Below are 16,004 nucleotides of genomic sequence, written 5' to 3'. Positions count from 1 at the left end.
GCAGACAAAACAGACACCACTCAGGCACTCAAGGATGAAAATGATGAAATCACTGAAATAGCTTGTGATCTGATTAATCAGCAAAATATAATCTGAACCAGTTCTATGTAAATTCATTGTTATATCACAACTGCATGGCACATGTCTTTATGAAAACAAAATCACAATATTTTAAACATCACATGCATGCACCACTTAAAGGAAGTGTCAAGCAATCACAACATCATGCTTTGGTTAGAAAAATAATTATCAAGCACGAATCACATGGTTTTATTGAAAACAAACTCATATTACTGGTCGATCTCGATAGGATTTCAGTCATATTCATGTTAAAGTCTGTTCGACTTATCAGGGTTCCCGCACCTTGATGCCTTTAAAATTCAATGACTTTTCAAGGTCCAAAAGCATGATTTTCAAGGCCTTGTCAAACCACGAAAATCATGATACGACTCTCCATGCAGCACATATTAACGAAAGTGACAGCTCCTCTCCACTCTCCAAAGTTTGTCAAAATTATACTTTAGGTAAAATAAGGTTTTTAACGACTTTCAAGGACCTTGTGCAAATATCCAGGACTTTCAAGGCAGAAGTGATTCAGCTTTTGTTACTACGCGTGTCAATTAAGTCCCAACTCACGCTTGCGTAAATTTTGACCAATTGAATGATTATTTGAGGTGCTCAAGAATCTAAAAAAAAGAGGGGGTAGGAATAACAATTTTTTTACAATGCATGAGATTTTTTTACTCATTTGACAGCTCCTTGTGTAATATTTGCTATCTAGACGCAGGCGTGAGATAATACATAACATACTACCTTGGCTTGGCGTGAGACCATGGCATGAGAAAGTGACCGATTGTGTGAGAGTTGACAGCCCTGTTGTCAGGTGAGTGGGAATTGAGCGTTTTCACTCACACCACATACTGGCAGGGACAGGGTCCCCACTGTAAAAACGGACCAGCCAAATTTACACGCTACAGAGCTTGAAAAATAAGATCCAGTGAATCACAAATTAACACACGTATGGGAGCTGCCATGGGGTGCTAACGGCAACACAGGGGTTGCGGGGGTGCTAACGAACGCGTCGCCAGCACAAGCTACCTACGCAATCAATAACGCGTTTAGGACGCATTCAAGTGCGCCGTAATCGACCGGTAGTTCCTGATATGTGATGACAGGGTCAATGGCCGCTTCCACGCAGCAGTGTCGACACCCTATATTATAAATATAAACTTAATACTCCGTTGGTGAGCGACGGGCGAGTGGTATTTCACCGAACGAAAGAAAAGGAGTATTGGCTAGCAATCGATCGCTGGATCGCTCAGTGGTGAACTACAAACTCAAAATGGAGCGATGTATTCAATTCGATTGAAATCGATATTCTATTATTGACGTAGATAAGGAAAGTGGCATAGTATTGTATGACTTGCGATTTAATTTTCTAATACATGTGTTCCTTTATAGAATTGGAATTAACAGTTGAATATATCACAATTATTATTTTGAAGATCAAAATCGTTACTTATAAAATGCAGTAAAATATATCCACAGCAAAATACCGGTCCCCGCTAATTAGTGTATTTAATTCCCAGTTAGTGTATTAAAAATAAAACCTGGGATTTACCTGACAACAAATCAAATTATCTTGTAATCTAGAAATATCATATGGGATACTGATCATGCATAAATCGTAAAAACATAAAATAGAAACTGTGTGGCAGGCTCTGTGGAATGGTATGCTTAGCCTGAGTCGCTTGGCCTATCTCGAACAAAATCGCCATGCGTAGCTGTTGAAAAACGAGAGGATTCATTGTACTATCACAGCAATTTTTGACATGAAGATATGGGGATGATGAGTGATGACGCTGTGCGCAGTAACATAGCATACTCCTGAACTTGCTGTCAGCGTCCTGATATTGGGCCTTACCTGCCCTGCACTGAAGACTGTGTGTATGCAGACTTCACTCATGCAATACACAATCAGCTATAAAATCATAATGCATGTCTTTGCATGATGAGTCATGACTCATGACATAAATATTTAAAAATAATTACCGGTATCATATTAGGGGGGTCACACATTAGCTCATTAGGTGTCTGCATACGACCCATAAATGAACAATGGCATGTTTTGAGCATAAAAAAATATCAAATTGTTTTCTTCATAGAGACCTAAACATTTTCAAATATTTATTTAGTATATGTGTAGTTACAAAAAAAAAATATTTTTAGGTCTATTGACCTTTTGAATTTTACGGCGGCTCTGTGAAAGCACCAGATTATTTATCAGCAAAGACCAGTGTCTGGATCCGCAGAAGAAATTAAGAAATTGCCTTTAGAAAGTGAGTTTTTCAACCGGTGCCAACGATGTAGTGAATTTTAAAGTTACTTTTTCTGAACCATGAGAAATGTATCTTTATTTTGGCACAACTTGTTTTTTTTCTACGATAAATTTGAAAATTTGATGTTTTTTTGCCCGAAACGTGTGTATTTTCCCATAGGAAACGCTGTCCAAGGGTGAAATTTTGATATGATGACTGTAGATGATGAGTTACCCTACTGTGTGCCACATGTGCAATCAAATTGAGACTCCTTTTTCCTGATCTCCACAAAAATATCTTTCTTTTGACGTAAACAAGAAATTTCTAGGATGTTGGGTTAAAAAATGGCAATATATCAGTGTTCGATTTACCACCTGCATACCTGCACCAGTGCATGTAACATTCCCTCTGTGCATGCAGCTTTTCACTACCTGCCTGCACGCGTGCATGTACGATTTTAGCGCTAGCATTATGACAAGGCAATATACAAAAGTAAACAAGCAGTCAGTCCGATTTTGAAAAACCCAATCTATTTTTAGCGCAACATCCCGACTTCATTAGAAGGGCTGGCGCAAATCACGCAATTGACAATTCCCGATACCCCTATCACATGAGAACTGCCACTTTTTTTCATTGACTTCCCTAGTCTTCTACACAGCTAGTTTGCGTCGGTCTGATACTTGTCGATCCTAACGAACATTCGAGATAGCCACATACAGTCTGGTCCAAGACTATGACTTCCCTTAGAGGGGCTAGCGTAATGTGACGTCATCCACCAATTCACGATACCCTCGCACATGTAGAAGCTGTCATTTTCATTTCATTGAAAAAAAAGAACCGGAATTTAAACCGTGGGAAATATTTGTTTACGTACGGAAAATAATCATAATAATGTCCAGCAAAAAAGGAAATAGCTCAAACACTTGCATCATTCTGGAAATCGTGCACCTCGTCGGCGACTAGTTCTAGAACAGATGAAGCCACAGCATCCAGTGTTTAGGTATGCTAGGTGAATTCAAATTTGCCATCAAACTGCATCATTTTATATATCAAATCAAAGCCCTTGAGTAAACAAAGCCAAAACTGAAAACCATTTTTTCATAGCACTTTCCGTAGCAAAGTTACATCTTGTCAAAGATTGACTTTCATCAAAAAGTTTCAGCTAGCAAAATTCCCCAAAACAGCATTTCGGGGGTGTTTCTAGATCTTAGTCTCATTATGATAGCAGCTTTTTTAATGGAACTGCTATCCAAATCCTCTAAAATTCCATGTGCGAAAGTGACTTATCACCATAAAAAATCATATATTTGGGTCAAGTGAAGTATAGAAAACATATTTATGTACGTTTCCTTCTTCGGCCAGTTGTTTTAAATTTCTATGTAAATATGCATTGACATTGTCGGCGCATTTGGCTGACTAGCAGTAGCAAATGTGTTAACTAAGGTTTGCCTGGGTTACCTACAGTGTTTTGGCTAAGAAATCGGCGAGTGATCGGCATAAAAATGACAATGACAGTAGAGCCGGGAATATTATTACAAGCTTAACTGACAATGATCGTGATTCAATGTGATTTTATGTTTGCTTTAATTTTGGTGCATGCACACTTTTTGCTGTGCATGTAGAAATTTTGGGCTACATGCACCAGTGCAGGTAGGAAAAAATTTGTAAATCGGACACTGCAATATATTGAAACATTTGTTTTTTGGCCATTTTCCTGTGTATTTTCCCATAGAAATTGTTGACCTTACTTGTGAAGTTTTCATATTTTTCCATTTCTGGAGTGTAGTTATCAACATATTATGACCAACTTGTTGTTTTTATCTACTGCAGTGGTCCAACTTGAAGTCCTAGAGTTGTTTTACCTTGAATATGGATGTACAAAGTTGATATTTTTATTCCGAGGGTGTCCGTAACTTGCTGTTTCATTCTGTAGCACTTTTTTACATTGAGCGGCAATTTCCTTGATTTTCTAGATTTTTCCCACTTTGGAGGCAATTTCTCACAATATTTTGATGCACATGAAGCTTTTGTTGTTGTTTTTGTGTTTCAACCCAAGGGTTAGAGTTGGCTTAGTGTAAATGCAGCCATTCACAATTCATATTTTTAATCTGAGATTGTCGAATCTGCAATTTTATTCTGCAAGGGGTTAAAATGAGAGTGCGACGATCCTTGATTTTGGTGTTTTAGTCCATATTTGGAGTAATCTTTTTCAAAAACTGAAGCAAATGATGTACCTCTTGACATATCTATGTTGAAAGACTCAGTTATACAGCAACTTTAAGTGAAAATCGGACATAGGAAGCATATAATTTTGATTTTTTAGTCTTCAAACATGCCATATTGTCGAAAACATGCGTTTTATCAAAATCATGCTGAAAAACAGCCATTTTTCTTTTCTTTTAAATTGGCGTAACTCGAAAACGCTTTATCCAATTTGAACCATTTAAATTGCTATCTTCATCATTTTGCAAGATGCTTCTGAAAAACTTAATGCCAAACATTTATATTGTAGATAAAAGAATGATGTGACCCCCCTAATCATATAATATAAATAATCATGCATGCAAACTAATTTTCAAAAAACCTATAAACCGAGGATTACCTACTTGTACTCTTGCTCTTGCTAATGAGTTCTAATGATTAAGAAACAATACATTCACGTCGAGTTTAACCTGAATTTCACTTTACTTTTATTCAGTAAGCTTACCTATCTATCGATGTTGAAACATGATTGCATTTGTTTTGATCTGATCACGAGAATTAAAAATATCTTTGCAATTATTGTACTGTACGCAAGTCCTTATGCCTGCCTTGCCTGTATTGAAGAAAAGCAGAGGGCCATAGAAGAAGGCTAAAAGTCCAGGGAGGGGTGTGGGGATGACTATGATAAATTATAAAAAACAAAATAAAAACAAACAAAACTATAACAACAACAAAAATCATCAAATAGAGCCCAAATGAATGAATAAAAAATAACTTATGAATGAATAAAATGAATAAATGAAAAAACGAATGAATGGATAAATGAAACGAATAAATGAAAATAAATGAAATAAATAAGGCTAAGTAAAAAATAAAACATGTTTCACGTCCGGGTTTTTGAAAAAAAGGAGGAAGAGGGGGCTTTTTATTTTCTATTTTTTATCGCAAAATTGGTGTAAATACCCATACTTATAGAGCTGTTTTAGCGTACAATCCGTACATACAATAATGCCTGGAAAAAGGAGGAGGCCCTTTTTTATTTGTTGTTCTGAGAGTTACACCCCCTCAAATGATCACAAAACCTTCCTAAAATGTTTCTTGTATCTTAACAAGGCTATAGAAAGCATCCCAACTTCCTAGACATATTTTTTGAAAAGTTATAACTGAATTTCAAAAAATAAAAATTTATTTGAGAAAACCTCAAAAAAGGAAGCGGGAGGGGACGTGAAACATGTTTATTTTTTTATTTGGCCTAATGAATAAATTAATGAAATAGGCCTAATAATTGAATAAATGAATTTGGCCTAATGAATAAATAAATGAATAAGTGAATAAATGAAAAGTCAATTCCGGATAGCAACGTTTGCATAGTATTTTTCTGGGACATGATGAGAGCAGATCATCACATAGGCCTATAAGTCGAATTGCATGAATTAGATGTCTTTCTGAACGGTCAAATAATTTTGATTTTTTTTTTTTTTAAACTCGCGATAAAATACAAATTTTATGGCAAAGTTATTAAAAATTGATATAGGGGCCTATTTGATATTTAAGGGGGTACTACACCCCTGTCCAATTTTGTGCCTATTTTTGCATTCTCACAAATTATAGTGCATTGGTGACAAGTAAGATATGTATATTATAGGGGCAATGACTACAACTACTGCACTGGAAATTTTATTTCGGCACAGACAGCAGTTGTGGAGTTGCAGTCAAAAATGAGGGAAAACCAGTATTTGATCAATAAATCAATAACTACCGTACAGTGCCTTGAGTTGCTGAATTTTCAGAGCAAGTGTAGTCCTTGCCCCTACAACATGCCTATCTTAAATTGTCATCAATGCGCTATAATTTTTGAGAAAAATGCAAAACTAAGCACAAAATTGGCCAGGGGTGTAGTACCGCCCCCTAAACAGTCATTGAAGTAAAATTTTATAAATTTAATGATATGTAGGCTAGGCCTAAAGTGTAGGCCTATGTAGCTGGGAGGAAAAGCCGACGCGTCGAAAACATTTTGACTTTTCGTATTGAAGATACACATTCCCCCCCCAAAAAAAAGACCTCAATTTTAACATTTCGTATTGAAGATAAACATTTTTCCCCCAAAGACCTCAATTCTTTTAGATCTTTTGGGGAAAAATGTGTATCTTCAATATGAAAGGTCAATTTTTTTTAAATGAGCGTCGTCTTTCCTCCCAGCTACATAGGCCTTACTGGCCTACACTTTAAGTACATTATCATACCGATTAAGTTTAGGCTACTTCGAGGACTGTTAAATATCAAACATAAAAAAAATATAAACCCAAAAATCTCCCCTCCCATTTTTGACGTGCCAAAAACCTTTACCCCCTCCCTTAGTACCAAAATTCTTTGCCCCACCCCCCTATACACATGCAAGATTTTGGGGAACCCGAATTTCAAATACGGTAAATTGTCTTATATAGTCATATAAATGCGAGTGCAGCGAGCAGGAAATTTTGCATATTTGAATGTGTTCCTAACGTTTTCCTACACCTTTTTAGGGCGTAATATAGAAATGGTGCCCAAAATATCTGTGCCAAAAATTGCTTGATCCCCTTTCGACCTGCCAAAAATGCTTGCACCCCCCTTTTGGTCTGCCAAAAAATCTTTGCCTCCCCCCCCTATAATTCACCAGACCGGGGGTACACATAATTATTGCACCACCCCTAAATGAATTAATAAATTAATAAATAGATAACGAATAAATTAGTATAATTATGAACAAAGAGGACTTTCCCAATCACACTGCAGGTTCCCCCATGATCGTAACACACAGATCCTAGAAAGAAATAATTCACAGCGTCAATGAGACAAAATCTACATGGGGTAACGTGGGGGATGAGGCTGGCAATCAGGTTCATGCCAGTGGCGTAGCGTGGGTCATCACATGGGAGGGGGGGGGCACCGACCATGATTGCGGGCACCGGTTCTGATTGGGGGCACAGGCCGTTTTTCGGCAATTTTCCTATGAGATTTTTATGATAATTTCAGATAGATTGGGGGCACACCTGCCCCCCCCCCCCCCCGTGCCCCTATGACTCTACGCCACTGACCCATGCCACCTTTAATGAGGGAGGCAGTTAGCATTGTTATGATTGTTAGTCAGTCTTTTCCAACAGAGCTCATTTTTTTTAATAACCTCTAATAAACTTAATTATGTAGGTTTTCCTAAAGTAGGCCTATTCCAAAGTCTAAACATTTTCGAATCTAAAAAAAAAAAAATAGGGAAGAATTTGATGTTAGTATATCAAAACAACAGCTTACAATAGTTTCCGCATCTGACAAATCAGGGGCGGCGGAACGATTTTGAAAGTAGGGGGCAGTCAGGGTGATGTGAAAAATTGAAATATGGCCGCGATGCAGCCATCGCGTCGCGCTTGCGCGACGCAGGGGGTGTCTGAGGGAGGATGTGCCCCCCTCATAAGTGAGAGACTTTTGCAAACTGAAGGCCCAATTGTAGCCATTTGGTGGACCATTCTAGCACTATTATTCCGCTGATGTTTGGACAAAATTGGACACGTTTTTAATTTCGACCCCTGTGTAAACTTTGACCTTGATATCTCGAATTGTCCTGGGGTGACAAATTTACACCCCTCGGAATCTGAATTTGTACCACCCGTAGAACAATAATCCACAAACAAAAACACTTTAACTGGCAAAACCAACCTACTTTGGTCTGCCACCGGACTAGAACAACAGTAGTATGGTAAGACTTACATTATTCAAAATTATAGCAACCATAAAATTTCCCTGAAGTTTTGGGTCCATTTCAGTGGGGAAGAATCTGAGAAGGATGTGGCCTACAGCGTAAGGGAATAATAATTTTAGATTTTCAGGAAGAATAATAGACACCTCTGGTAGACTGGTTCTATTTTGGAAAAAACGCGTTCCTATAGCGACAAGTTGCGAAAAAGGCCTCCAAAAGACCCCATAGGATCGTATGGAGGCAAAAATTAATTTTATTCTAATAACAGTTTCAAACATGTCAAATTATGCATCTGGCCCCACGGATCCCAGAAAATGTAGGCCTATAACGTTTGTGCATGTACGAACTATCGTTAAGAAATTATTGGGCACAAAAGGTCACGGGTCGATTTGCTTGTTGTGTATGGAAGAAAAGTGAAAGTTGTTCCAATTTTCGTAAAAGTTGAGGCAAAATGTTCGCCTAGCTTAGAGGTTTCAGAAAAAGAATAGTTTGCACTATCTGCGATATCTAGTTATCATATTACACAGCAAAGTGTCAAAAAATATGCAGGATTGCATAGGATTAAATGGAATTTGTACTTATTTATCATCTATCTTTTGAACTTGACATCGCAGATAGTCAAAACTATTCATTTCCTGAATCCCTTGAACTTGAGGAACAGATTGCATCCATTTTTACGAACATCGGAGCAACTTTAATTTTTCCTTCGATATATTATAAAGCCTTTACTTGGTAACTAATTGTGTCCTACGCGCATGTTACATTTTGTAGATCCTTAGACCCAGACGAATAATTTGACATGTTTTTAGTGAATTTGGAGCATGTTTACCCCCCCCCCCCTTTATGAGCATGTAGGGGGTGGGGTCTTTTTTAAGGGTCACAAGGTTCCAATAAAGCTTGGCAGACAAAATTTATGAATTCAACATACCAGAATTGACCAAAATAATTGGCTTGCCAGCTTTTACGCGAACTTGCCGCTTGATGCTTTTAAGCATAAGCACATATTTCCAAAATAGAACAAGTCTATTGGGGTTATTGGAGCAGAATTATTTTATTTAGAATATAGCTTTGCATATTTAATTCTTATGGATTGTTTTCCAAACAGGAGTATTTACTTCCTATGAGTGACTGCATTGGTAAAGAAGACAAGAATAAAGAACATATCTGAACAAGTATTATTTAGTGATTTTTTATTTAACAATACTGAAAAAGATATGAATATAAATATTTAGATAATAATGTTTTAACTTCGAAAGAGCAATGAGCAATGAAGATAAAGCGGTAAAAACCGCGGTTTTTTTCCACCTGCGAACCCTGAAATGTCACGTTTTTGGTTGTATAGGGGTAAAACTCATTTCGATTTTGGCAAATATTGTGTCAAATAATTGCTCGTCTTATTCATGTGCAATGGAAGTCAAAGAAAAACAGTGGCCTCCAATGGCCTTTGACCTTGGTTGCCATCTATCTTAACTACTACTACATTATCCCGTAGATCGCAGAGGAACAGTTTGGATTTGTTGCTGGTAAAGGGACAACTGACGCAAACCTCACTTTACGAATTACGTAACATCATTGAGAAAACAGTGCAACGCCAAGATCAACAACTGTGGCTGATGTTCGTCGACTACAGCAAGGCCTTCGACACGGTCAATCATGATGTCCTGTGGAAAACTCTCTTGGACTTCGGCACACCAAATCACCTAGTCTGGCTACTAAACTCAAAAGCGACTGGTGTTATTCGTGTAGCAGATAGCCACACAGACCCATTTCCATTTGAACAAGGAGTTCGGCAGGGCTGTATTATGTCCCCCATGCTGTTCAACGCCTGTGGTGAATCGATCATGCGACAGGTGAATGAGGTTGTAGATGAGAGATCAGGCAGCATTGTCGGTGGAAGAGCAATATGGAATATTCGCTATGCAGATGATACGAAGGCAGAACTTGAGAAGCAAGCAGTCGAGTTGCGGGAGAGGTGCAGTCACATCTTTGGTCTCCATATTAACGCAGCCAAAACCCATGTTATGACCCATGGTAGCAAAGAGACAATCTCCCTGGGTGGAAAGCCAATCAAGCAGGTTGAAAGGTTCAAATACCTTGGCTCAATGGTAGGGTGTGATGGAGACTCTACACCGGAGATCAATGCTCGACTAGCAATTGCCAGAGATGCCACCAGCCAATTAATAGGATTATGGAAGGCTAAAGCGATCAGCCTGAAGCTGAAGAAACAACTGGTGAGATCCCTTGTCTGGAGTATAGCCCTGTATGGTGCAGAAAGTTGGACCCTAAAACAACGCGATATTAAGAAGATAGAGTCGTTTGAGCTGTGGGTATGGCACAGAATGCTTCAGGTCAGTTGGAAAGATAGGAAAACCAATGCATGGATCCGTCAGAAAGTGGGCATCACAGAGAAACAAGGTCTGCTCAGTCAGCTGAAGAAAAGAAAGATATCCCTGTATGGTCATTGGAAGCGGCGTCCAGATAGCATTGTTCAGATAACGATTGAAGGAGAAGTAGAAGGAAAAGCCAGGCCAGGTCGAAGGAAAACAGGATGGATTGATAACATCAGAATGTGGACTAATGGTGGAATGGCCGTGGCAAGCGAGAATGCCGACGGTTCTATGAGGACTATGGCAACGCAGCAGCAGCAACTTAGCTCAGTAGGTGTACAAGCAAAAAGGTGATATTTTACTCCAAAATTGGGTTTTGTATACGATAAGTCCATAACGATAGGTCGTAGATAGCACAAAACCGACATTATTTTAATCATTGTAATCAGACGAGTAATTTGGTATGCCTTCCAACAAGATCGGAATTCAAAAATCTACTTCCATACTTTTTTTTTACAAATAACAAAACACACATTATGAGAAAATTTCATTCAAATCCGTCGTAAAATGGCCTCCCCGCTCCCGGTACTATTTTGAAGGCGCAAAAATTTATAGAAAAATCCTAGAAACATCTAGAAACACGTTTTTAAATTTTTATGGCAATTTATTACATACAAAATGTAAAAGAAGCAGGCACTTGATTTATTACAATTTGTTGTGAAGATAACATGATAAAACCTTATCCGGGAAGCTTATTTGCTTTTTGAGATACAGATTTTTGACTGTAAAATTGTTATATATCGCCACTTGAAAAACAAATACATAATAAATATCACTGCTTGAAAAACAGTATTAAAATACATAAATAGGCTACATTTGATCGCAAAAGGTGCTTCACTTCAAATTGCAGTTTCTTGGGAACCGTAAACTTTGTGCGATTTTTGTGGAATAAAAATGTGAAAGAAAAAAGTCAGCTCTTTTAAAGGCCTACCTGGAATGACGATGAAATACATAAATTGGTGTTTTTGCTGCGCTTCTTCCCTTAAAGCCATAACATTTTCACACAAATTTAGTGTCTCTTAGCCATAAATGTCAAGTTAGCTTTTACTGTCAGATCATGGATATATCCCCTTATAATTTTGAGCCGAACAACTAAGGCAAAGAAAGAAAATTGGAATTTACTACCAACGCCGATGTCGCCAATACATATTATACTAGGCTAAAATGATGCAATCTTTAAAAACATTTTCTCAAGAAACATTTTATGTCCCCTTCGATACACATAAAACGTTTTGTCCCCTGTCGAAAACATCCCCCTATACTTAATCAGCTCCCTATAATGTATGAATTTCCGCTTTTTTGTAGTAATCAGAATACCCGGTCTGCGAATGCATACTTTCATTCTTTCAAAATACATACTCTCATCTAAACATTGTTAAAGAGTGAAAAACTCACTCTCAAAAAGAATGGCAAGAATTAAAATCACTCCAAAAGAGTGAAAACCTTTGGACTATAATGTTGGCGGTAGGCTAATTGTACAATTATCATTGTAAGTTATTCAATACCAAACTAGCAAACCAAAATAGACAATACACGGAATCACGGTAATAATAATAATAATAAAAAAAACCCATATATTTGACTGTTTTCATTTTTCTGTATACTGAGTGACGCACACACGTATACTTTATTGCACAAGTCATGTCTCCTCCAAAAGACTTTTCAGCATCATGGCTACCACCGTGAAGTACCAGTGGCTTCAGGCACTAGCAAGCCTGACTGGTAGCTTTGCAGTGAGATTGGAAATGTCACTAATTTCTTCTCCTGTTGCTGATTTGAAGAAGTTCACCTCTGCTGTCATGCACGTCTGGTATACAAGGAGTGATGTTTGCTCGTCCAGTTCACTCACACGCTCGGCAACGAAAGATTCAAGTTTGGCGGAGCAACTGTCGCTCATGTTTTCTTTCGCCCAGAAACCGTACAGGTTAGGGTTTACCTATCGGATCAACAAAAAGAACAGAAGTTACGATAATTAAAGGTGATCTCAGAAGGCCTAAAACATGCTCACGGTGTTGGGTTTTTTTTGGTTGGATGACAGAGAGGTGGGGACCGTCAGCGTAATTGGCGGGGCCCAGCTTTACTCCTGGGATTGCTCTTCCTGGCCAGCTTTTATCATGGAAAGGAATTTCAAGGGGAATCAACCCCTTCTCCCCTTATAGTCATAGTGCCGCCACCGCAGGCAACTGCGATGCGACTTGCGCCAAACCGTGTCTCCAAATGAATCATCGATTGATCAATCAATATTCAATCAAGAAATTAATCAAGGATTAAGCAAGCAAACGATCAGGCAACAGTCAATCAATCATTCAATCAAGTGATCAATTGAACAATCAAGCAAGCAGGCAAGTAAACAAGCAATCAATACCTCTGAATGTTGCATTTTGCGGGCTAACCACGGCCAGAGTTTAGAGCAGGGTATCATGGCGACCATGAAGTACAGTGGATCCATGCCATTGGCTACTCGGTGTAGATATTGACAGTACTCCTCTAAAGTCTCTCCAACTCGAATAGCACTCGGATCTTGGATGAAAAACTTCTCACACATTTCGTTAGCGCACCTGTTAAAAGATAGACAAATGAATAAATAATAACATAAGTACACTATGCGGTTCGCTTTCAAGAAGTCAGGATCTTAATTGTGATAATTTGATAACTATTATGACGGCGCTTGTAACGCAAGTTCTATAAGTCACGAAGTTAGGATTTCGAGATCCTAACTTCGTGACTTTAGCCAAGAATTCACGAACTGGTGTGTGAGTTCTTGAGTTCGTGAGTTCGTGAGCTCCTGACGAAAATAGGATCTCGAGATAGCAAAAGTGGTTGGGCTTACAATTAAAATACGCCATGGAAATTTAAACAGATTTCATGAGTTGCTGAGATCCTGATGAGTTGTCTTAACTCTTACTTTATTTTTATATCTTTATACTATTTCTTTATTTCAAACTGGCTAAGTCAGGAACACAAGAAGTCGGGACTCGTGATCACAAGATCTTGACTCCCTGGGTTATACAAAAAGAACCACGTGGCCCTAAATGATTTTCATCATGTACCGGTATATGGGCCAGGTCATTTTGCCACAAAATTGGCCCAAATGAGCCACACAAATCCAACTCATTCTTATCATCTTATATTTTTTCTCAAATAAATTCCTCTGGGTTAATTTCTGAGCTATATGGGTTTTTTTTAATCTTACATTGAGGCGTATCACCAAAAACAGACAAACTACCGGTAACAAACAAAATAAAAACCAAGTATTCCAAGTCATTGTTGAGTTAAATCTGACCAAAGATATTTCAAGTTTACATTGACAAATCATGCACGTCCATACACATGATACATGTGATTACAAACCCGAATTGACGATCGTTTTATATGATAATAAGTCATACCTGAGAAATGATTGCTGTCTGTTTCTGGCAAACATTTTCAAGTCTTCGTCTTTTGCACGAGTAGCTACAGTGTCAAACAACTCAGCCGCCTTGAACACGTAAGCGATGTCTTGATTCATAAAGCCCGCTGTTCAAAGAATAACATGGATAAATATCGTCATTAGTCTGAAATATTACTGAAGCATTTATAAACATGATAAAACTCAAACACCTACTAGACTTACAATAAAATTGAACTTGAACTTGAACTTGAACTTACACATAACTTTAAAAAATTGCAACATCTTTTGACAAGCAACGAGTTGATGGTGTCCAAAACAAAATAAAAAACGAAAAAAAAAAAAAAAAGTTTGAGGTAACTTACAGTAAGATGTTGGATCAAGAGTCCCTTTGCAGATTCCTTGGATGAAGGCAGTTTGGTATCCTTCTTCAGCAATGTGTTTACATTGAACCCACATCTCGTCGCAAAAAGAACTCATTGTTAATTCGAACAAGAACTTCGGTTTAGCCGCACTGATTTAAAACTTGTGTTCTTTTCTTTAGAAGATCGTTGAATAATTTCATTTTGCGAAAAACGTCTACTTTTATGTCATATGGGTGCGTCAGATGAGTGATGGTTGGGAATTCCTTTGACTGAAACCACATCCCCTATATGGTTCGATGATGTTGTAACTTTGAGGAATACAGACGAGGAAGTATACAAGATCCGAATTAAGTAAGATCGGGGATTCCCTCGGTCATTGCAATGGATAGATTGACGAAGACTTGGTCATCACATAGTCGAGGGATAAAAGCATTTATAAAAGTGTTTTTGTTGGGACAGCCTTTAGCATGGGCGTCAATTTTTTTTGGGGGCAGGGGGACGTGTCCCCACCTTTTGTCAAAATGACCCATTTTTGTTCTTTTTAGCCGCCACTTTTCCCCCCACATTTCAAGACGGATTGGCGCTAATGGCCCTTAGTCGAGGACTTACAAGTTTACGCTGTTAAAAAAGACTATAATGCAAAAATTAATCCAACTGGATAGTTTTTTCTTTTCTTTTCTAAGTGAAGTCTACGCTCCTTTTCATTTCCAATTGCCATTGTCAAAGCGAAGGCGAGAGACACCCACCACAAACAGATACGAGGATATTGGCTGATATTATACCTCCTGAAGAACGCCCGACCCGTAGCAAAAAGATTATATCAAAAGTAACGTCTTTAAAAAAACACCCTTTTTTCAGGATGAAAAACAGCTATTTGACACGGAACTTCGTTTTCTTGGTTTTTCTAAAGATATGACTTATTGACGATAAACTGAGTTTTCTAATTGTTTAGTTTAATTTATTTGGCATTTGACCTGCCGTACACGTGTCCTTTAAATTTAATCTGCTCTTGTAAGACTTATCCTTCAGTACACTGCGAAAAACAGTGTTTATCATTTAAACACTTTTATAAACACATTCTTGCCTTCACTTTATAAACGTGTTTAAATACTAAATATATTTAGAGTATTGATGGATAATGTTTAGCCATTGAGCAGTGAATTTTAGGAAATCGGAGTAATGCTATAGTTTCTAAGCATGTTTACAAAGTGAAGGCAAGAATATGTTCAATGGTTAAACATAGTTTTTGCAGTACTATAAGGTTTATATGATGAGGTTCATTATTTCTTCACACATGTATATCAAAGTTTGTAGGTGTTTTTTCCTGGATGTAGGGTTGCGGAGTGGGTTGCGGGAACTTGCGGCTACCGTTAACGTGGTTTAAGTAACCCATCTTTTATATACTATTGGTTATTGTCGACGTTTCCCAGGCTACGTTTTGCATAATCGTACAAATAGAGAGATTGCGATTTCCAAACGTACGTATTCAAAATCACTCTCCTGTGACGGATTTTGAATAGATTCCACGGACGTTCGATGCTACGATTCGAAATCGCAATCTCTCTATTAGCAGTGGCGGCGCCAGGATTTTTTTTTTTGGGGGATTAGGGGCAAAGT

At 38.0% G+C, this 16,004-nt stretch overlaps 2 protein-coding genes across 2 annotated transcripts; one reads left to right on the top strand and one right to left on the bottom strand.

Annotated features, from left to right (window-relative positions):
* Positions 1–9,443: 9,443 nt before the first annotated feature.
* On the bottom strand, positions 9,444–14,586 carry LOC140154986 (aminopyrimidine aminohydrolase-like). The gene is made up of 4 exons (XM_072177652.1): positions 14,388–14,586; positions 14,024–14,150; positions 13,000–13,192; positions 9,444–12,570 (listed from the first exon to the last, which is right to left on the bottom strand). The coding sequence occupies exons 1-4, from the start codon at positions 14,500–14,502 to the stop codon at positions 12,334–12,336; spliced, it is 672 nt and encodes a 223-aa protein (XP_072033753.1). The 5' UTR covers positions 14,503–14,586; the 3' UTR covers positions 9,444–12,333.
* On the top strand, positions 10,089–12,160 carry LOC140154354 (uncharacterized). The gene is made up of 2 exons (XM_072176921.1): positions 10,089–10,699; positions 12,148–12,160. The coding sequence occupies exons 1-2, from the start codon at positions 10,089–10,091 to the stop codon at positions 12,158–12,160; spliced, it is 624 nt and encodes a 207-aa protein (XP_072033022.1).
* Positions 14,587–16,004: the final 1,418 nt, after the last annotated feature.

This window comes from Amphiura filiformis, chromosome 6 (genome assembly GCF_039555335.1).
Source record: "Amphiura filiformis chromosome 6, Afil_fr2py, whole genome shotgun sequence".
Taxonomy (NCBI): domain Eukaryota; kingdom Metazoa; phylum Echinodermata; class Ophiuroidea; order Amphilepidida; family Amphiuridae; genus Amphiura; species Amphiura filiformis.
The sequence above is the reverse complement of the archived record's forward strand: the minus strand, read 5'-3'. Positions and strand labels throughout refer to the sequence as shown.

What these genes read in the sequence shown, in the direction of transcription:
- LOC140154354 (XM_072176921.1), top strand. Translation starts at nt 10,089, where the DNA reads ATGCGACAGGTGAATGAGGTTGTAGATGAGAGATCAGGCAGCATTGTC.
- LOC140154986 (XM_072177652.1), bottom strand. Translation starts at nt 14,502, where the DNA reads ATGAGTTCTTTTTGCGACGAGATGTGGGTTCAATGTAAACACATTGCT. An exon ending in AGACAGCAATCATTTCTCAG is followed by an intron (nt 13,193 to 14,023) that starts GTATGACTTATT and finishes ATCTTTTAACAG; the next exon opens with GTGCGCTAACGAAATGTGTG. An exon ending in GCAAAATGCAACATTCAGAG is followed by an intron (nt 12,571 to 12,999) that starts GTATTGATTGCT and finishes TTGATCCGATAG; the next exon opens with GTAAACCCTAACCTGTACGG.